The sequence below is a fragment of the Daucus carota genome, chromosome 1 (assembly GCF_001625215.2).
Source record: "Daucus carota subsp. sativus chromosome 1, DH1 v3.0, whole genome shotgun sequence".
Taxonomy (NCBI): domain Eukaryota; kingdom Viridiplantae; phylum Streptophyta; class Magnoliopsida; order Apiales; family Apiaceae; genus Daucus; species Daucus carota.
Window position 1 is genome coordinate 12,219,918 of NC_030381.2, and position 22,576 is coordinate 12,242,493.

The 22,576-nt window shown below is 34.7% G+C and overlaps 4 protein-coding genes across 4 annotated transcripts; 3 read left to right on the plus strand and 1 right to left on the minus strand.

The window, feature by feature from the left end:
• Positions 1–1,590: 1,590 nt before the first annotated feature.
• On the plus strand, positions 1,591–3,112 carry LOC108192227 (stemmadenine O-acetyltransferase). Its single transcript, XM_017373369.2, has one exon. It carries the CDS (start codon positions 1,622–1,624, stop codon positions 2,921–2,923), a length of 1,302 nt encoding a protein of 433 aa, XP_017228858.1. The 5' UTR covers positions 1,591–1,621; the 3' UTR covers positions 2,924–3,112.
• A 148-nt stretch (positions 3,113–3,260) lies between these two features.
• Positions 3,261–6,677, minus strand: LOC108192463 (NAC domain-containing protein 30). Its single transcript, XM_017373373.2, has 4 exons — positions 6,595–6,677; positions 5,060–5,243; positions 4,620–4,891; positions 3,261–3,889 (listed from the first exon to the last, which is right to left on the minus strand). The coding sequence occupies exons 2-4, from the start codon at positions 5,226–5,228 to the stop codon at positions 3,413–3,415; spliced, it is 918 nt and encodes a 305-aa protein (XP_017228862.1). The 5' UTR covers positions 5,229–5,243; positions 6,595–6,677; the 3' UTR covers positions 3,261–3,412.
• Positions 6,678–10,990: 4,313 nt separating this feature from the next.
• LOC108204078 (uncharacterized) lies at positions 10,991–14,367 on the plus strand. Its single transcript, XM_064091598.1, has 3 exons — positions 10,991–13,455; positions 13,548–13,825; positions 14,297–14,367. The coding sequence occupies exons 1-3, from the start codon at positions 10,991–10,993 to the stop codon at positions 14,365–14,367; spliced, it is 2,814 nt and encodes a 937-aa protein (XP_063947668.1).
• A 2,793-nt stretch (positions 14,368–17,160) lies between these two features.
• On the plus strand, positions 17,161–19,181 carry LOC108192695 (uncharacterized). Its single transcript, XM_064087990.1, has 5 exons — positions 17,161–17,522; positions 17,619–17,930; positions 18,051–18,173; positions 18,261–18,764; positions 18,853–19,181. The coding sequence occupies exons 1-5, from the start codon at positions 17,376–17,378 to the stop codon at positions 19,033–19,035; spliced, it is 1,269 nt and encodes a 422-aa protein (XP_063944060.1). The 5' UTR covers positions 17,161–17,375; the 3' UTR covers positions 19,036–19,181.
• Positions 19,182–22,576: the final 3,395 nt, after the last annotated feature.

The window sequence follows — 22,576 nt, forward strand, 5'->3', positions numbered from 1 at the left end:
ATGTATTATTGAATAAAATAAAATTTATGACAACACATAATAAAGATATTCATGTTTGTTTTAATTTTTATGTTGATCTATGCAAGAATTTGTATTAAACTAACAAGATTTGTGATTTTATAAAAAAAATATAATTTCAATAATATTTGGCCGATTTAATAATTTCGACCATTTCTGGTGGAAATTGTTAAATTCGACCAGAAATGGTCGAAAATAATAATTTCGACCAGAAATGGTCGAAATTAGTTCAAAATTTTTTGAACATAATTAGGCGGCAATTTTCCCGCTCAAAATTTTTGGGCGGGAACTTTCCCCCTCAATTTTGTGGTCAAAATAAATTCGACCATATTTGGTCGAAATTATTAATTTCGACCTTTTTTGGTCGAAATTAATAATTTCGACCAAAAATGGTCGAAATTAGTTGAAATTTTTTGGGCGGGAACTTTCCCCCCTTTATTTTGCCATCAAATTTTTCGACCAACTAAAAAAATGGTCGAATTTATGTCTATTTTCGACCAACTAAATTCGACCGGAATTATTTTCGACCAATTAAATTCGACCGGAAGTATTTTCGACCGAGTTTGGTCGAAATAATTATTTTCGACCGTTTACGGTCGAAAATAGCCGCCGGTCGAAATTAACCGGTCGAAAATAACCGCTTTTCTTGTAGTGGTATGAGTTTTTCAATTTGATTTGCAGTGATTTATTAGACTAGATACTAATTTGTAAAGTATAGGAGCTATTTATCAGAATATGTTTGTTTACCTTTGATTGAAAATTGTCAGCTTCTATTTCAAAAATGAGAATATGCAAAAACAAAATCCAGATATGCAAAATCGACCTGTTTCAAGACTTTCAAATTCGGGTTACAACCGAATTCATGAAGTATATTGGATGCATTAGTAGAATTATCGGAGAGCGATATCAGCAAGCTTGTTCAAGACTGCTCGGTTGTTTTGTGCCGTCACCAAATCATAAATTAAAATTGGTCATTTCTTCCCATAGTCTAGTTTGGTGAACGTTGGGTGTTGAATAATAAATGCGTAGCTATCTCAATGTATTCGCATCAGCATCTTCACAATCTTGCATAGATATCGATATCCAGAGTAAGAATTCGCAGTTAATATTAGTTGGACCGAGATATCGGATCAACGCTCACCTGTCAGGGACCTGATCAGTAATAAATTCAAATATTCACGGTCTCTTGTTGCACCTTTTACAGATACTAGTAGAGGATTTTAACAAGGATAATAAGATTGAAATTCTTTTTGGGGTTTTTAACAAGCAAAGCTTATCCCTTTCGAAAATTTATAAATGTAGTATGATCCTATCTGTCACGGTCAAAATGGTAACAAGGTATGATCTCATTCGACTTTAAATCTATGCATGCATATGATTTACTACCGAATATGAATTTTGGTTTGGAAATTCGTAGTTGTGACTTGTTCGGGATTGATTACTACATAAGTCTTGGTTGTTCAAGGCTAAATATGAATTTTTGGTTTCGAAATTAGTAGTTGTGACTTGTTGGGGATTGATTACTATATAAGTCTTGGTTGTTCAAGGTTAAAGACATCAACACATATTACAGAACACCAATCGTAAGAGAAGCAGAGCAAAAATGGCTATTGACATTGAAGTTGTTTCAAAACAAAACATAAGGCCATCTGTTCCAACGCCCGAACACCTCAAAAAATACACCCTTTCGTTCCTTGATCAACTCGCTCCTGGAGTTTTTATACCACTACTCTTCTACTACCCTGCTGATGATCAGGCCGAAAACAGGCTCAAATCCGATCACTTGAAAAAATCTCTTTCGGAGGCATTAAGTAAATTTTATCCGTTAGCGGGGCGTTTTGTTAGTGACAATGGTCATGTTGACTGCAACGACGAAGGTGCACAATACGTTGAAGCTCAAGTCAACTGCAAATTAAATGATGTTATTCGTGATCCGATACCTAATGAACTCGCCAAGTTGCTTCCCCTGGAACTGGATGATGCTACTGTGGACCTCAACTTTGCAGTTCAGGTCAATTTCTTCAAATGTGGAGGACTCGCTGTAGGCGCGGTGATCTCCCATAAGGTAGCTGATGCCTTGTCCTTTGTGAATTTCATGACTAGTTGGGCTGCTATTGCTCGTGGGGAGCAGGATGTACCATCTCCGATTTTTGGTCTGGCAAAATTGTTCCCCCCTCTTGATATGTCTGGATTTGAGGATCGAACGGGTGTACTGAAAGAAAATATAATTTCCAAGAGGTTCCTGTTCGATGCATCTAAAATACTTGCCTTAAAAAATAAATGTGCTGAAGATAACAAAAATAAAAGCCCAGAGGATCGGACTCAACCAACCCGATTTGAAGCCTTATCAGCCTTCATATGGAACCGTTACATGGCTGCAACAGGAAAAAACCCAGGGGCGCCAGAGAATACAAACATAATGTTTCTGCCAGTGAATCTACGGACGAGGTTTGATCCGCCACTTCCAAAGCATTATTTTGGCAATTTATACCGTATGGCCATATTGACACCGTCCATGCAGAATGGGGAAAAAGAAAATTACGGGGATATAATTAGCCAGGCCAGAGAGGCAATAAAGTCCGTTGACACGAGCTACGTGGAGAAGCTAAAGAAAGGCGAGGATCATTTGATGTGTATGAAACAGATGGCCCAAAAGTTTGATAAAGGAGAAATGCTTACCATGTCTTTCACTAGCTTGAGCAGGTTTGGTGTGTATGAGGCGGATTTCGGATGGGGAAAACCAGTATGGGTCAGTTCTGCTCGGCTCACGTTCAGTAATGTGGTTACATTTTTCGACAACAAAGAAGGTGATGGAATTGAGGCATGGATTATCTTGAAGGAGGATGAGATGGCTAAATTCGAAGCTGATCAAGAGCTCGTTTCGTTTGTTTCCTCGACTGTTTAAGTAATCAGTTACCGGTGATCTGCAATTTCAATTTCAAGTTTAAGATTTATGTTGCACTTGTACGATTTATACGATAGTCTCTGTTTAAACTAAGCATGTAACAATGTAATGTGAAAAAAAAAAAATATGTCTGCAGTTATGTTGAATAATTGTAAAATTGCTCGCTATTTTAGGGAGCAAAGCACGGTAAGATTTGCGTACATATAATTAGAGTTAATTTCACGTACAATAGAACTATATGAAACTAATTTTGTCGATAGAAAACTTTTAAAACTATATGAAACTTAAATTTGTCAATACAACTCATAATCCATATGGATACACTGATTTACAACTTAAATTTTGTAAACAAATAATTGAGTACATAAAAATTACAACTTAGTTTTCGAATTCATATCCACTACACATTTAATCAGTCTAGATACATAGCATCCCAAATATTGCTGAGAATCGATGGTCAACTACTAGAACTGCACATACATTAGCTGGTTACAGATCAGGATAGCATCCAAGGAACTCGTTCATGTGATTCTGAGAGTCTAACTCTTCGTCGCATGGAATCAGTGGCATGTTCGGAAAGGAAAACAATGCATCTGGCGCCTCAATCACTTTCGGCATGTAGAAGTTGTCAACATTGATCATTTCATTGTAATTGTTTACATAATTACCTATCTTATCTTGATCAGGATCGAGACCTGTAGAAACTGTACTTGGACTATCGAGTTGAGGAAGATCAGTAAGCTGGTGATTGAAGTGATGAGTATTGTTAGAAATCTCCTTGCGGTCTAAATTGTTGTCAAATGGTACTAGGTGATAGTTTGTGCTTTGATTAAGCAGGGCTGCGTGCATTGGATTCAGCATGTCGTAGTTTCGAAAATAATGTGCATTGTTCCATTGGTCATTTTCTTGATGCCTCTGGTTTGGAGTCGGCTTTTTGAATGCTCGGCAGACAACCCATCCTTCTTCCTGCAATTCATAATTAATATGTCATCAATTATACTATATTTACTTGCATGTTCTAAATTAACTAACGAATGTTATATACAAAATAACTAGTTATGATACATATTTTAAAATGTTGAAGCTCCCAAGACCCCTCCCTAAATCAAGCTCTCACTAAAAAAACAGGGCAAAACTGACTGTCTAAAACCGACCGACATGAAAAAGTGTCGGGTTAAAACCGACCGGCTAAATTCGGTCGGTTTTGACGGGAACGACGTCGGTTTGCCTTCCTGGCAACACCCCGACATATTTTAACCGACCACCGTCGGTACGGTCGGTTTTATAGCTAAAGTGTCCTATTAAGTTATCGATCCATCTAAAATCTCAAGGTATTAAAGAAAAATCTATCGAAAATCTTAATCTTAAGATGTCAGAGAAAGGTCTCAACACGGTCTTATATTATTCAAAAGTTCTCTTGCTAAGTGCACAACTTATCTTTGTAAAATTTGTATGATATATATGTTCACATGCGCGCGCCGCAAAAGTAACCAGAATGTATTCACATCTTCGGCCTCGTAAAGAAGCTTTCTGGAGATGGTGGTGTCGCTGTCATATAAGACTTCTTTTAAAGAACATAAGTTCTAAATGTAATAATGCACGAATAAACATTGCCAATTATCTTTAGAGTTTATGTGGTCTATTTTAACACCCTCCGAGACCTGTGTACACATTCAAAAAAGGTTGAAGAACTTGCCTGTGGAGGTCCGTGTTCCGATGACTGGAGACGATACTCATGCATGATCCAGTCAGTTTTGATCCCAGTGGGGGCACGGCCTTTGTAGAAAACTAGGGTTTTCCTCATGCCTATTATGCTTTCTTTCGAGAGTACAGCTTTATCTCTTCCGGTTGCCTTCCAAAACCCTTCAGTAGTTGCTCTATTAGTCCGTCTTCCGGTTGGATACTTCCTATCTTTGTGACTGAAAAAGTACCACTCATTTTGTTCTTCATATCCCAGTTTGCATTTGCCTGCATATATCAACACATATATGTAATTAATTGGTTTTCTCAATAGTTAAGTTGATGTAATTTTCGATAAAGATACATGGTGTGGAGAATCAAGTACGAGGACTAGTTAAAGTTCTTGAACGTGTGTGTCAGTATTTAAATTTTTATAGACTCATGTCTATAAAATACCTTGAATGTCCCAGGGTTCAATCCTGTAAAGATCGATTTCGACAATAACATCCAAATCAATCTTTAAAGAGTTAATTTTCCGCCGGAGGTAGTAGCCTACAAGCTCTTCCTCCGTCGGATGAAACCTAAAACCAGGCGGAACACATGATTCGACTTCCATCGACGACATATTGATGATCCTCCTCTGCAAAACCGAAACATAACCATATTAACATATATAATTAGAGACTGAAATGTCAATAACCATTGTAGTGATCAACTAGGTATAAATTGTAATATTATTCCTTTCACATTTCTTTTGACTTGAGAGCCAATTCAACTAATTTAGCATGCACTAAACCTTGTCAATGTTTGAACAAAGGGATAATGGAAGAAGCTTCCTAGATCATCATTATGACCTATATATGTATAATTTCCAAGCTCTATAGTGAAATCCACACTTGTATAATTGGCATTGATTCCTAACCATTCGTGAAGAAAAAAGCTATGATTATGGACCAAATTAGTCCGGGACCATAGATATAGCTAGAACACTAGCTGCATGAATGTGTTTTCAACAACTTGGCCATACAGGGTTGTTTTTGTGTGTGGGTGTGTGAGTGAGATCTTACCAAACAAATATATAAACGATATATGGTAGATTATTCTTAACATTCTTGAAAAGTGAATTTCAAGCTGCATCTATAAAAGGAAATTTGAAAGGATGTCGAAAATACAAGTTAATAATATATCCTGGGAGAGAGAACAATAAGAGATCATATTTCCTGTAACATGTCCTAATAATATTATATAATATCTACCTGACAAAAAAAAATTATATAATATCTTCGTCATAATAATATATGTTGCGGGAATATGTTCTATCGATGTTATGTGTATAAGATACATTGCACAACATATTAATACATATAAGAAAATATATTACATAACATATATATAGTCCTCGGATTAGTATTTAATTTAAAGGAATTAATCTATTCAACTAAATCATGTAAGTTTTTATTAAATATTTGTGCAGGACAATTGACAATAAATATATATAGGTATATAGTATACATAAGCGTAGAAAGCATGTTATCTTTTCTTTTAGTAAACTCCACTCCTTGTTGGATGATGATGATGATGAAAGTGAAGGTCTTGTACCCACTTCAGTCTCAATATAAATATATTTCTTTATTTAAAATTGTCAGTTTCTTCTTACACATAACAGTTAACACTGCTTAAAAACTGCTTAAGCAAACACGCCTACAAACAAAGACTCAAGATTTTCAGAATTAGTATGATAAAATAATAAAAACAATCATCATGCAATACCAACTAAAAATTAACTTATATTTAAGCTCAAGAAAATGCAATAACAAATATCAGAAATCAGTTGCATTTCCAGAAACTCAGTCTGCAGTCTCTGAGATCCTATTCTGAAATCATGCAAATGCAATTAATTTCTCGATCAGTATCGTTAACGCTACAAGATACACAGGTTTTACTGACCGAAATAATGCGACACATATAAATATCATGCAAGAACAACTAACCAGAAATGAAAACTGAAGCTGGAAGTGCTATTAGGAGGCTTAAAGAGAGAGAGAGAATTAGCAAGAGGGGTAGTGTTGTGAGGAATGTGGTTATGGCAAGACCTAGTAGGTTATGATTGTATTTATATGTGAAGAAAAACAAGGAGAGGGATTTGTGGTTTGCGCGTGGGGTAACAGATGCATGAAATGTTTGTTTGGACGGCGTGGCACTAATTTTCACGCCACCCCCAACCTCCTAAATCCACCGTTATATTGCGTTTCAAGATTTTCTTTATATTCACTTTTTTATAACTAGTTGAGAAGTCGCGCGTTGCGGCGGTCTATTAAAATTATATTAATGATTTAATTTTAATATTTGTAGAGTATAATAATTTTGTGGCTGTCTATAAAAAATATATTAATGATTTAATATTTGTAGGATAAAATAAATTTTATATTATAAAAATCTTGATGTAATACCAATACTAATATACAAAATTGCGAAATTGGACTATAATTCATGGTGAAAAAATGAAAATAAATTTCTACACGTAATTAACAATTTAAAACACGACGAATCTTAATTATTTGTGTTTTTTTAAAAGTAATCATGTTCTTACATTGTCACCTTCCTCCAATTGTTTTGGATTGTTGTGCACAAAAACATCTAACTTGAATCCGTGCGATAACGGTTTATAACTACTCTTGCGTGTAACAACTTTTATTTTTTAATACTGTATAAACAGCTTTCTTAAAAGTTGCTTGAACAGAATAAACAGATAATACATGAATAATTTTTTTCTGTATACAAAATAAATCATATGAAAATTAACAACAAACATGTCCGATTAACAAAACAAATATTATAAAAGAATAACTTCTCCCGTGTTTAGATTTTTGTCGACTCCCACGTAGCGGTCTATACATTTGCTTGCACCAACCTTTATTTTTTTAATACCGTATAAACAACCTTCACTTATCGTTGCAGAAGAACGGCACCATCGAGCTAGAAATCGAGAAAGAGGACTATCACTAGAGATATGTAGGGTTGTGATATTGAGAGAGAGTAGGTTGTGTTTAGATGATCCAAAACTCTACAACCGATAGGAGTCTTTATAGGTGCAGAGAGACTTGTGTGCTACTCTTTCCCATAATTAAATAATCTGAAACAAAATCAGATTAAAACTTTCAAGATGTTATATTTCATAAATAATCTGAAACAAAATCATATTTTGAAACTTGCTTCTAATATATCCGAAACTTGTTTCTAATATATCCGAAACTAAAAAAGGTAGTTCTATCGCTTTTCCTTTATATAGAAACAAAATCAAATTAAAACTTTCAAGCTACTATATTTCTAAATAATCTGAAACAAAATCGGATTTTGAAACCAAAACTAAAAAAGATAGTTCTAATTTTTGATATTTTTCATTCAAAAATTTCAAAAAATTAGAAAAATAGAACGGAGCGATGTGAGAGGCGCCACCTACACGCCCCTCGCTTCTCCTTTATATAAGTATATTGATTAATCTTACATAATTACAAATAGCTAATTAAGACTAGTTTTAGTATTTACTTAGTTTCACTCTACTCATTAAACATGGGAATTATGCTTATATTCCATTGGCAACTCTATTTTATGTTTGGGTTGTAAATTTTAGTTAGAGTTAACTTTATTAATGTGAGCTGTTTTGGAAAGTTTAAATGCTCAATTCAAATTATGTTTATTATAAGGTTATATATAGTCACTTTCAAAATCTTTGTATTTTTCGATATTATTGAACAGTCAGCGACAAGAGTCATCCACGTTTTCATCAATATAATTCATGTAATATTCTCAACAAAGAAATCGCATAATGTTATATTGGTATAGCGATTGTTAATTTATAAACAATATTTAGGCGTTATGACTTCATAATTTACGTCTCAATTCATCCTAATCGATAAAAAATGTTAATCGGTATAAAGATAGAGTAAACTTCAAAATTGTGGTTAAATTTTACATCGATTTTCAAAACGTTGGCCAGAGTTTCAAATAATTTTCACAAAATTAGCTAAACTTTGACTCCGTTTTTTAAAGGGGTGGCTGCCGTTAAAGATTATTAACGGGGGTAATAGACAAAGGGTAAAAATGAGTTTCAGATTTTCAGAAAGGTAGCCAACTTTGGCTCCCTTTCTAAAAGTGTGATTCCCATTAAATGACATTTAATGGGAAGAACATTTTTAGAGCTAAAATTTGACCATTTTTGTGAGAATTTGAAACTGTGGTTAACTTGTTTCACGACCCAATCCATCATTTGTATGATCGTTCATTAAATGGAACTAACAAACACAACGTCCACTTATAATGTTTTATTCGAATCGAGCAAATTTGCCACCAATTAAAGTATGTGGACGACGTGAGTAATAATAAATTACTAAAATTTTGTAATACCTACATATCATATTATTTGATTTTTGGTCGAAATTATATAATCAAAAATAGTTAATTTCAACTATTTTGATAATTTCGACGAGTTTATTATCGATCAATGTTGTTGTAATCAAAATACACTCATTTCAAATATATAAAACAAAATTTAATTAATTTTGATATTTATCCATCAACCAAAAATAATCGGTTTTTCATCGATTCAATCATAAGAGCTAGCATCTCCAACCACGACAATCTCTTAACTAAAAGCTTGGTTGGCATACCAAATATAAAAATTATAGCCAACGCCTTTAGAAAACGACACTCCAACCATAATCACCTCTTGTGTATAATTATAGACAACCTCCTGTGAAAGCATCTCTAAAGGTAATATGTATAATGGTTGGCTATTTTCATTGGCTATACTAAATATGTAAATTTTTTGTTAAGGGGTCTAGTGATTACTCCAACGGGATTATCGTTATTTATGCTTATGTAAAATTATATCTAAAGGCTTTCTTAGATCGACAAATATAACCAACTAGACATGGTTGGCTATATTTTTTGCTAAGGAGAGAGAGAGTTGGAGTTTCAAACTTTTTACATGATCTTTAAAAGTGATACGTAGATGCCAAATAAGCGCCGCCTAGATAATTTTAGCTAAGGGTTTTTATCAATATTGGAGATGCTGTGAAGGATTATATTTGTCGATTCGCTGCAGGTCTGTGAGAAATCTGAAAGAATATTACACATCACTTATTACTATATTAAGTGATAGATTTTATTTATAATAATCTAAAATATTAATAGATACTACTTTTAAATTATAGCCCATCAATAAAACCATCATCAGATTTTACATAACGTGCCAGACGTCCAATTTGATACTCTAAACCTATTCACACTAATACTAAAATACATTCTCTTTTGCATGAGTCTTCGTCTAAAACTTAACAATATCTACCTTTCAAACGGAGGTGAAAAATATGATACAGCATTTGGTGGTAATTGTACTGGTTGTTACTGCAACTCGTTTATTATACTATAATTATGGAAGTGGTAGCTAAGTTGTCGATCTTACGAAATTCCAACCAACAATCCCAAATAAAATTGATTATCCCCAACAATCCCAGCTCTTATTTATTGTCAAGTTCGTGCATTTGCACTACAAGAAAACAGGTCAAAACCGACCGCACAAAACCGACCGCCACAAATAAAACTGACCGACGGTCGCGTGGTCGGTTTTAACCCGTCGAAATCACAAAACGACGTCGACCTGGGTGACGTGGCAACAAATAAAACCGACCGGCGTCAACGGTCGGTTATATGTATGACATGGCAATGCTATAACCGACCGTTCCCTGTGGTCGGTTTTGTGTTCCGCGGAAAAATAATTAAAAATCAATTTAAATAAAAATATCTGTGCGTCAGCCCCTTAAAACGACGTCGTTTTCTTTGTTTGGTACTAAAACCGACCGATTGGTCGGTCGGTTTTATCCTGCAGCTTTTATATCACTTTTTAGCTAGTAGTGAGCTCCCATTCACTTGAAATAAAAATCAAAGGAGAAGAAAGGAGCTAAAGTGGGGAAGAATTATTGCTTGCAAACATTTCAAGTAAGTGATTTTCATTTTCTTTGCATTAAATGTGTGTGTGGTGGGTGTGTTAAATGTGTTTGTTATATTAAATGTGTGTGTGTGTGTATTGAATGCTTGTATTGAATGTATGAAATTCATGTGAAATTATTTGTTAAATGTATGTGTTATTACATTTGTGTATTGAATGTATGTGTGTATTGAATGTATGTGTGTATTGAATGTATGTGTTATTAAATGTATGTGTGTGTTAAATGTATGTGTGTGTTAAATGTGTGTTAAATGTGTGTGTAGATGACAAACTTGGATCGAAGTTGGATTAGTAATCAAGTGCAAAGTGATAAAATTTCGTTAACTCCGGAATATAGGAATGGTGTAGAAACTTTTTTAAAATTTGCAAGTGAAAATGGAATGGGAGAAGATGGTACAATGAAGTGTCCTTGTAAACGTTGTAGGAATTTGAATTGGTTAAGTATCGATGATGTTAGATTCCATTTACTTGCTAAGGGGATGCTTGAGGGTTATACCGTTTGGACATCACATGGTGAAGAAAGAGGAAGAAAACGTAGTCGAACATCGTATAATCGTTATTGTGTTCGGGAACCTACGAGGGTAGAACAACCGGTAGATTTGAATGCGATGCTACATGATTTTGCCGGTGAAAATTCCGAATTTTATAACAACGTGGATACGGGAACTAGGAATGTAGAAGAAGTTCCAAATGATAGTGCAAGAAAATTGTATGAGGTGATTGTTGAAAATGGAGCACCTATTTATCCCGGTAATACGAAGTATACAAGATTAAGCTTTACCACAAAATTGTTAGAATTCAAGAATATCTCACATTGTAGTAATAAGGCTTTTGATAGTTTGCTTACACTTTTTGCGGATGTATTACCAAAAAAACACACGTTGCCCCAAACTTATTATGAAATGAAGAAGATAATGAAGGGTTTGAGGGTTGAATATCAAAAGATTGATTTATGTGAGAATGATTGTATGTTATTTTATGGAGATGACAAGGATAAAGTTGTGTGTGATATATGTGGTCAAGATCGTTATCGGGATGTTTTGAGGAAAGATGGTAAAAAAATACCAAAAAAAATATTGAGACATTTTCCTTTGATTCCTCGACTACAACGCTTGTATATGTCAAAACATACATCCGACCATATGAGATGGTACAAGAATCGAGATGTCAAAGAGGGAGAAATTAGTCATCCCGCGGACGGAGAAGAGTGGAAAAATTTTGATCGTCGATATCCATCATTTGCTCAAGAAATTCGTAATATAAGGCTTGGCCTTGCAACCGACGGTTTCAACCCATTTGGCCCTACCGGGAAAAAGACATATAGTGTGTGGCCCATAGTAGTAGTTGTCTACAATCTTCCGCCATCAATGTGTATGAAAAAACCCTATATGTTTATGACCGATATAGTGCCGGGTCCGAATAGCATTGGCAAAGATATTAACGTTTGTCTAAGGCCTCTCATTGATGAATTGAAGATATTGTGGAATACAGGAATTGAAACATATGATCAATCTTTGAAACAAAATTTTACAATGAGAGCGGCTCTTATGTGGACAATTAGTGATTATCCCGCTATGAGTATGATAAGTGGATGGTCGGGTAAAGGAAAATTAGGATGTCAAGTGTGTCTTGGAAGTGTGCAAGGGTTTCAATTAAAACATTGTGGTAAATGTAGTTTCTATGGCACGAACCGAATATTCCTTGAACCGAATGATCCACTACGTCAGAAAAGTAATTTGTTTGATAATGCGGAAAGAAGAGTGTTTCGTGGTCGTTTGTCCGGGGAGGGTGTAAAGGAGTTGCTTGACGGTTTAGTTTTTCCACCACCTGGAAAGACTAATACAAAGGCGAGGAGTATCGGATATGGGGAAGAGCATCATTGGACTCATGTTCCAATTTTTTATGAACTCCCTTATTGGTCTTCACATAGTTTACGATATTCAATTGATATCATGCATACGGAAAAAAATGTTTTTGAGAACCTATTTTTTACTATTGTGAATGCGAAGAAGTCAAAGGATCACAAAAAAGCAAGAGCGGATTGCAAGCACTTTGGTGTGTTACCTCATTTGTGGATCGATGAAAATGGCAAGTCACCCAAAGCACCTTTTTCCATTACAAGAAAACAACGTAAACTTTTGTGTGAATGGATTAGTTCACTGAAACTTCCAGACGGTTATTCCTCAAATATATCTCGTTGTTGTAATGTTGAGGAGTGTACATTTTATGGATTCAAATCGCATGATTGTCATATATTTCTTCAAAAATTATTGCCTCTTGCAATTCGTGAGCTTTTACCGGCGCCTATTGCGGATGCCATCACGGCAATTGCAAATTTTTTTCAAGATTTGTGCTCATCCACGGTTACAAAAACCGATTTGGAAATAATGGAAAAATCAGTTGTGAAGGCATTGTGTTTGTTGGAAACAATTTTTCCTCAAAGTTGGTTTGATTCGATGGAACACTTGGTTGTGCATTTGGCGGAAGAAATTAGACTTGCTGGACCTGCTTACTGGCATTGGATGTATCCAATTGAGCGTTTATTGGGGAAACTAAAACAAAAAGTCGGCAATAAAGCAAGAGTTGAGGGTTCTATTGCCGAACGATATATGGAGGAGGAGATTGTCAATATTTGTGCTTTTTACTTTGCATCCGACTCGATTCACAATAAATTAAGTCGTAACGAAGTTTTGTTTGATGTACAAAAGACCGACAAATTAGAAGTTTTTAAATATCCATGTGATTCTCTTGGAAAAGAACGAAGTCGATATTTGAATGATGATGAGCAATTATTAGCTGATGAATATGTTCTTCTAAACTCTCCTGAAGTTCAACCTTATCTAAGGTATGTTAAATACATTTTATGATAAATTTTTGTGAAGATGTCAATACATTTTATGATAAATTCATGTTATTGACATTTATGCATTATTGTAGGAGGTACCAAGATCGAGTTATGAGACAACGTCCTGAGACAACACCACAACAATTAGATCATATTGTGAAAACTCGATTCAAAGCTTGGTTTAAGAAAAAGGTTGAGAAAGACGAGATAGACGGACCTCGTTTCATGGACTTGCTAGAAGGACCGGCATTAAAGGTCATGACTTTTGAAACTTGTCAAGTTAATGGATATAAATTTTCAACATCATCCGCATCCGGTTCCGGTGTTGTAGTTAAGGGAACTTTGCACGAAAATAATCTTGATTATTATGGTCAACTAATAGAAATTATAAGACTTATTTATCAAGGATGCAATCATGTATATTTGTTCAAATGTATTTGGTTTGATAGTCTCGGAAATGGTGTGAGGATCGATAAGAATCGAGTCGTGACGGTTGATATAACTTCAAGATTGAGATCTAACGAAGTTTTTATTTTGGCTAGTCAAGCCTCTCAAGTGTATTACGCTCCTAGCGTATTGGATCCACGAAGCAAAATATATACGGTGGTCAAATCTAAAAGTCGTCCGATTGATGAATCAATTATTGTGCAAAATGATATAGAGGACGCTTTTCAAGAAGATAGATCTAATGCCGCTAGCTCATTTTCACTATTTGTTGATTTTGCACAATATGGACAAATACCATTTATTCGGCATGAAAATCAAGATGATGATGATGAAGAAGACGAATTGCGAGATGATGAAAATCAAGATGATGATGATGATGTTGAACACAATGAAGAAGAGGAAGATGATAATGAAGATGATGAAGATGATGATGAAGATGATGACGGTTTTGATGACTTTCAATGATGTTTAATTTTGTGTAATGATTTATAATTGTGTAATCATATACGATGGTGTAATGATAAACAATGTTGTTTAGGCTGCTAAACAATGTTGTTTAGGCTGCTTAGTAATTTGGTTATGTATTGCTATTTGATGTTGGTACAGGATTTGGCAACTGAAACTGCAAACGAATTATGTTTTTTTTTTCTTTTTTTGCCCAGAAAACCGACCGATAGTACACATAACCGACCGGTTTTGACCATAAAATTTCCAGAAATCCGACCGAAATCACTTAAAACCGACCATCTTCTTCAACAAAACCGACCGTACTCATCTAAGAGCGGTCGGTTATGATTCGGTCGGTTTTAAATATCAGGATGGCCTACTGGTACAAGCCCGACCGAGTCATAACCGACCACATATAACCGACCGTGGTAGGATTTGACCTCGGTCGGTTTTACCTAAAAATCAGTCAAAGCATATCTATATTATTTGTTATATATATAAAAATTATAATAATATAAGTTTACCAGAAAACCGACCGCATTCATGTAAAACCGACCACTTCTTTCCAGAAAACCGACCGTATTCTTATAAAACCGACCGTGTTTAGACAAAACCGACCGTTGACACCTTTGACTTCGGTCGGTTTTAGGTAAAACTCAGTCAAAGCTAATATATTATTTATTTTATATATATATATAAATTATAATAATATAAACAAATATATATATTATATAAATATGTATATATATAATATTTAAATGTAATATTTATATAAAATATATTCAGAATATAAATATATATACAGTCATATAGCTATCTTCAGTCTTACATACACGGATGGTTACAAGTGAAGTATCCGGAGAGGAAGGTGTGAAACCTAACTCTTGTTTCCTCCTTTCCTCACGGTGACAAGCTGTAAACGTCGTTCATTCCGTCTCCTTTGACGATATTCAAAGCAGAATGTAGACTGACTCAGTACTAGTCAGTATCTCGTGTCTATATATTATTGGCTCCTTTTTAATATATATTATTTTAACTTTTGTTTTCTAACTTGATGTGCCAAGAATTTAAGATTATTCTGATCATTGCATGTATATTCTTATAACTTATATATGTTCATAAGCAGTGTTCTAATTAAAAATCCCCGATTTAACTGAGTAATCCCCGATTAATCCACTGCAAGGTCGGCCAATGATTCGATTTTTGAAATACGATTAATCCTTATATATATTTCTTAATCGAAGTATATATGATATATATTAAAATTAAAATATTATATTACCTTAAATATGAATAATTATAGAATTTATGAATATAGTAATATTATTTTTAATTATAGAGTTACTAATAGCTAATATAGTATTATTATTTTTAATTTGAAATTAAATTATTATTAAATAATACTAGCTATTAATATATAATTTTATCTTAATATTTTTAATATTAAAAGCTATGGTTTTTATTTAATTAAATAAAACCCTAAATTTAGGGTTCAATAAAACCGACCGACCCTTACTAAAACCGACCGATTTTTTTTGCGCCTAAATATTTCGTGAAAAATTAAAAACCGCGCCACAGTGAAACGACGTCGTTTCACTGGGGACGAAGACATAACCGACCGCTGCTGCGGTCGGTTTTGTGCTCTGTATATATAAAAAAGAACAGCCGTTACTTTTTCTTTCTATCTCCCTTTTCTCTCCCAATTAACTCTTTTCTCCCAACTCTCTTCTCTCCCAACCTTCTGCAATGGCGATTTCAGTGCTCTCTTACTCTACAATGGCTCTTCAACTCTCAATTCACTATGCTCTCTTACTCCTACTCTCTGCAATCCAACCCCCAGTGCTCTCGATTCCAACTCTCTTGCTTATGGTGGTTCCAATGGTGATGGGGGCTCACTATGGTGGTTCACAAAGGAGACCCGGTGCTTATTATGCTCGGAGGAAGAAACCCCCAACTCTCAGTGGCGATTCCAATGTATATTCTCCATTTTCTCTATTTTTAATTTCGTTTATGTGTATATATATATATATGTGTATATGTTGGTGAATCTGCATATGTATGTGTATATGTGTATGGGTGAATCTGCATATACGTATATGTTAATATAATTGTGTATGTGTGTGTTTGTATGTTGTTGGTGAATCTGCATATGTATGTGTATATACGTGTATTGGGAAATTTTGCATGCAATTTGTTCGTCGGTTATGTGCAATTTGTTGGTCGGTTATATGTGGGGTGATTTTTTTCTTAATTTCTCAATTTGTATAAATTTTGGCCTCCAATTTGTATAATGTGTGTTCGTCGGTTATGTATAATGTGTGTGTTTATGTATAATGTCTTTGTATATATAGTTTATGTATAATGTCTTTGTATAGTTTGTGTAATTTGTATAATTTGTATAATGTGTGTTTGTATTTGTATGTGTTTATATAGTTTGTGTAATTTGTATAATGTGTGTTTGTATAGTTTGTATAATGTGTGTAATTTGTCTTTGTATAATGTATGTGTTTGTATAGTTTGTAATTTGTATAGTTTGTGTTCTAATTGTGTATTTGTATTATAGGGGCTCTTTGGTTGGGTGATGATAGTCGTCATGATTTCATTGACGATATATATCATGGCAAGGAAAAGGAAAGCAACGGACAAGGACACCGACAAAGGCAAGGGAAAGAGTGTCGGTAGTAGTACAAACAAAAAGAAGGCGAAGGGAAAAGGCAAGGGAAAAGGAAAGGGAAAGACGGGGTTGCGTGATGAGCCAACGGATTCGGAAACCGAATCGGAGCATAACACAAGGGAGGCGGAGGCGGAGGCGGAGGAGGAACCGGTGAGAAGAGTTGTGAGGATGCCACGGTCACATTCATGCGGCATTTTTGGAGCTAAGATACCAACAAGACCTCGACGGATCAATATCTCCGATGGACAGTAAGTATATTTTTTTATATGTTGTGTTTTGTAGTGATTTGTAATGATTAATATATATAGTGTGCGTTAGTTATTAATAATTTGTTCACGAGTTTATATTTATAATGTTCTTATATAGTATTGAAGATAATGAGGCAAAAAAGACTTTGCTTGCGATTATTCGGGCAAGATGGCCTTTGGGTAAATACACGTTTAGTGACATAGACGCGGCTTACCCAAAGTGGCTCGGTCTAAGGGTTGAGGAGTTTCTAGTAAGTAGATTTTTTTTAATATAATATGTTTTTGATTTTGTTGGTAATTGGTGTGATTATTCAATTTTAATCCTTGTATTTGTTGATATTATGTAGAAATATTATAGGCAATTGAAAGGTCAAAGCCGTTCAAAAGCCAAAGCTATCATTGAAGATCACATAAAGGTCACAATCAAAAGGACCATGAATGAATTGAAGAGGAGGATCGAGAGGAAGTCAAGGGAGGAAGGGGTTTCGAAGTTGGCTTTGAAACCGGAATATTGGAATATCATTTTTTGGAAAGATCTTCTCAAGTATTGGGACACGGATGAAGGCCACTTGCATAGGTCGGAAGTTGGAGCTGCTAATCGGCAACGCGTGGAAAGGTTGCATAGCGCGGGTGCTCGCTCCTTCAACCGTGTGCGCGAGGTAGTACTATTTTTAATATGCAAACACACGCACACACATTTTGTTTTTACCTTATAATTATATAATATATAATATGATAATGCAAATGCTAATATAAGTTATTTTGTGGTATAATTCAAGAACATGAAAAATAAATTGTCTAAAAGTCCGACAAAGCTTGAGGTGTGGGATGAATGCCACACTAGGATCGGCTCCACTCCCGAGAGCCGGATATATACTACCCCCGCCGCTATGCGCATTGCGGTAATCTTCTAATTTTAGCACTTTAATTAATTGTTTATATCATTAATTGTTTAATTAATTGTTTAATTAATTGTGATAAATGTGTAGGAACGATATGCCTCGATTCTTGAGCGTATGCCGGTGGAGGTTACTCAAGCGGGGGAGCGGGATGAGCCTTGGGATTGGTGGATGGAAGCAATGGAGGTTCCCCAAGGCGAGAGGCCAAAAAAGAATTATGTTGTGGGGTTCCCCAAAGCTCGAGCTAGTGATTTGATCCCAACACTAGCCACGCGCTATAGGGATTCCACCCGTGGCGGCGCCGGCTCATCCTCATCCGCTCCAACACAAAATCCAGTGGTTCCCGATTCCATCTTCCTCCCGATTGTCCGCAATGTGCTCAATGAAACCCGTGCCAATCCTCTGCAATTTGCTCGTCGCCTATCGGATGAGGAGATAACAACCTTTGCACGCACAGCCCTCGAGGCGTCCGATCCAGCCGCTGACCCGGCTCGGAGGGCGGAATGGAATAACCTTCTTGGCGGCGAGGTTGTGCATATTGTAGGGACATTGCTCGAGGATGTCCTCCAAAAAATGGATGCTCGTGCTAAAATGGTAATACACTTATGACAATGCTTTGTTTTTGTTTTTGGTTGATATGTAAAAATGAATGGATTTCTAATTGTTTGACATGTTTTTGTAGGCAACTGCGCAAGAGGGAGAGAAAGATTACACGGATGTGGACGAGGACACGGATGAAAACACGGATGATGAGGGTGAGGGTGAAGCCGGTGGCGAAGGTGGTGGGGAAGGCGGTGGTGAAGGCGGTGGTGAAGATGGTGGCGAAGGCGATGGTGAATCATCCGATGTTTCTTTGACCGATTAGTGTAATTTATAATTTAATTTTAACGGATGGTATATATTAAGACAATGGTTGGATTTGGATTGTGGTGAATGTTTGTGTTTTGAATGTTTGGATTTGGATTTGTAATTAGAATGTTTGAATTTGTAAATAGAATGTTTGGATTTGGGTTTATTTAGAATGGTTTCGTTTAATTTTGTTGTTGGTATTTCGTTTAATTTTGTTGTTTGGATTGTGGTTGGTATGGTTTTGGTATGGTTCTGGTTTTGGTATGGTTCTTGTTTGGATTGTGGTTAGAATGGATTGGAAACTGCAGATTCTGCTGCAATTTTTTTAAAAATCCACCCAGCAAAACCGACCGAATGGTCACAAAACCGACCGTTTTTTACCATATTGTTGCCAGAAAACCGACCGCATTCAATTATAACCGACCGTGCTCATTACATAAAACCCAGAAAACCGACCGTCTTCATAAAGCGTCGGTCGGTTATGAGACGGTCGGTTATGTGAATCAGGGTGGCCTACTGCCACAAACCCGACCGACTCATAACCGACCGCACATAACCGACCGTGGCAGAAGGTTGACTTCGGTCGGTTTTGTGTCAAAGTCAACTCAGATAAAAAGCACATAACCGACCACTTTGGTCGGTCGGTTTTAGTAGTCGCTTCTGGCGTGGTCTGACACCTGTTGCCACGTGGTGACAGGTGGCATCAAGTGGGGCCAATTTTCTGGGAACAAAAAGGCACATAACCGACCACTTACTTGGTCGGTTTTAAGGGTTAAACCCGACCAATTCACATAACCGACCAGGGTTTAACCGACCAGCCATATCGGTCGGTTTTAGCCTTATAACCGACCGATATTAATCATAACCGACCGATTCTTTCGGTCGGTAATGTCCTGTTTTCCCGTAGTGTTGGCTTCTAAACTAAGAGAGTGCACTAACGAAGTGTCTCAAGTACTGGTGCGATCACATATCAAAGCTGTCTTAATCACCGGAACTAATCATTTCTTTCCCTTCAAACATATGTGGAAGAGGTGGTTTACTCATCTGTCTTTGTCCTTGTTTGGCTTGGCCGGTCATTCTTTGTGTGCATGTGTGTCTTGATGTTTCAACTTTAACAAGAGATGAGATAAGTCTATACTAGTAGCTAGTGTACAAACATGATCACCGGTCACACTGGACGGCAATTAGTCTAATTTTTGGATAGGGTTTTCTTAAATATAAAAAAATTTAGATTCAAAATTAAAATTTACATTCAAATATAAAATTGAAATTTAATATCCAAGAATTCAGTATATTTCGAGTTTTGATAGTAAATCAGACTTTGAAATAATTTAACTAAATTTAAAATTATAGGATTTAACTAAATTTAATAATATTGGTATGATCAAATAATATTAGTTGCATATATTAAATAAACAAACTTATAAATGCATGAATTTTTTATTTGTTCATGATTAATATTTACAACTTAAAATATTAAGTTATTTTAATATGTATACATAAATTGAGTTTCAAGACAATTTGAAATTTGGATCCAGCTTCGAATTTTAGATTAGATTTAAATTTAATATATATAAATTCCAAATTAATTTTTTTTGAATTTTGTGAAATCCAAACAATTAAATGGATAGATATTTGAATATTTATATAAGCACACGCGTGCCACTGAAACAATTCTGCGCATTTATGACGGATTTTTAACACTAAAATCTGTCGTAAATGGTCCACTTACGATGGATTTTTTCCGTCATTTTTTCTATAGTGAAAAGCTGTCGCAAATTCAAAATTGGTCGCAAGTTCATATTTCCGTCAATTACGAGTGTTTGGTTACAATGGAAAAAGAAAACATATAATTTTCATTTATTTTTCATTTTCAAATAGCTATAATTATATAATTATGTGAACGTACGACGGTGTAGTTATGACGGAATCGGAACCATTTTAATTTCATTTATTTTTTGTTTTTTTTAGCTAAATATGTTAACTTACAACGGTTTAGTACGACGAAAACATAACTTACGATAATTATTTACCACAGTTTTTAATTAGCTAAATATGTTAACTTACGACGGTTTGGTTACAATTATAATGTGTCACATAATTAAATAAACTATATTATGTAACAAATTCTATGCATACCATAAAAATTAAATATGTAGATACAAATAAAACTATGATATATATTCCATAATGTATGATTTAATATTACATAAATGTATATTAAATTACTAAATTGGACAAAAGTGACCGAAAACTATACAATACATAATTTACTAAATTTGATTTAAATTTTCTTAACTCAATTAGATATCAAAGTTTGTAATAGAATAATCGAACAGTGCGGCTACAAAATGGACAATCAATGTTTACAGATCTAATGAACATAATTTATTAACTATAATCCAAACAATATAGACTGGTTAATTAGCTAGAGAGTACCACACAAAGAGGCCTTTTTCAAGTTCATGTTCTTTCCCTTGAGACTACCAAACAAAGTGAAGAAAAAACATTTTTTAATGAATTTTGGGTCGGAAGTTAGAACATTCTTTTATATCCCAGTTGGAGAAAAAACCGTCTGCTGTTACGTTTTGCTCAACATACTTTCTTTTGTGGGGACCGGAAGTAAAAAGATGGAGGGAGGCCCACCATCTACTTTACTTTGAAAATCATAAGAAATAAATTTGGAAGGTTTTATAATCTTCCTTTTAGTTAAGATGTGTGGACAGTATGCATTTAAAATAAGCGTAGTGTAGCACATTTTTGTTTGTTTATGTTTTGCATATTTATGTTTTGTTTATGTTCATGACTCATAGCAATGGCAAGTTTACAGGTAACTAAAAAACGGTTTATAGATAAATAAATTCACATATCACATAGTGAGGTAAATGTGATCAACATGATATGATTAAATCCGATAAGAAAAAGTATATATGTTTGGTTAATTACTTGTCACGAGACTGTTCGGATAATTTTGAAAAAGAAAATTCTTACTTAAAGTAAAGGAGTGGATTAAAAGTAAAAATTAAATTAAAATTTATAAATTATTAACTCGGAAAGAAGAAAAATCGTGAAACAAAAGTTAGCATTATCATCTTCTTACAAGTGTTTCGGCTTTGTACACACGGGTCAAGAAAATTAAAAATCGTGTTCTTATAAAAAAAATCAGAAGTCGTTTTGTCCAAACAGACAACGTAACTAATCCGAAAGTAATATAATACTAGTCGAAAGGTCCGCATTCGAGAATATTTTATTGAAGACCACTCGTTTGAACTCATTAGAATATTGCGGCCTATTTAACTCGGGTCTAGTCGGAGTATATATTCTTGACATCATATGAGTATTTAAATTTGTGCGATTAAAATTAAAAAAAAATGGCGGTAAATTGATCAATTTTTCAAGAAATACGGTAATGTAACTGGATGCAGTATTACAGAAATCGGAAATCGGACTTAATCGGTTGAGCTACCGATTCAGAGATTAATCGGAAATATTTTAATATTAAAATATTATTTAATATTTAGTTATTATAATATTAGCTATTTAGTAATTAATATATT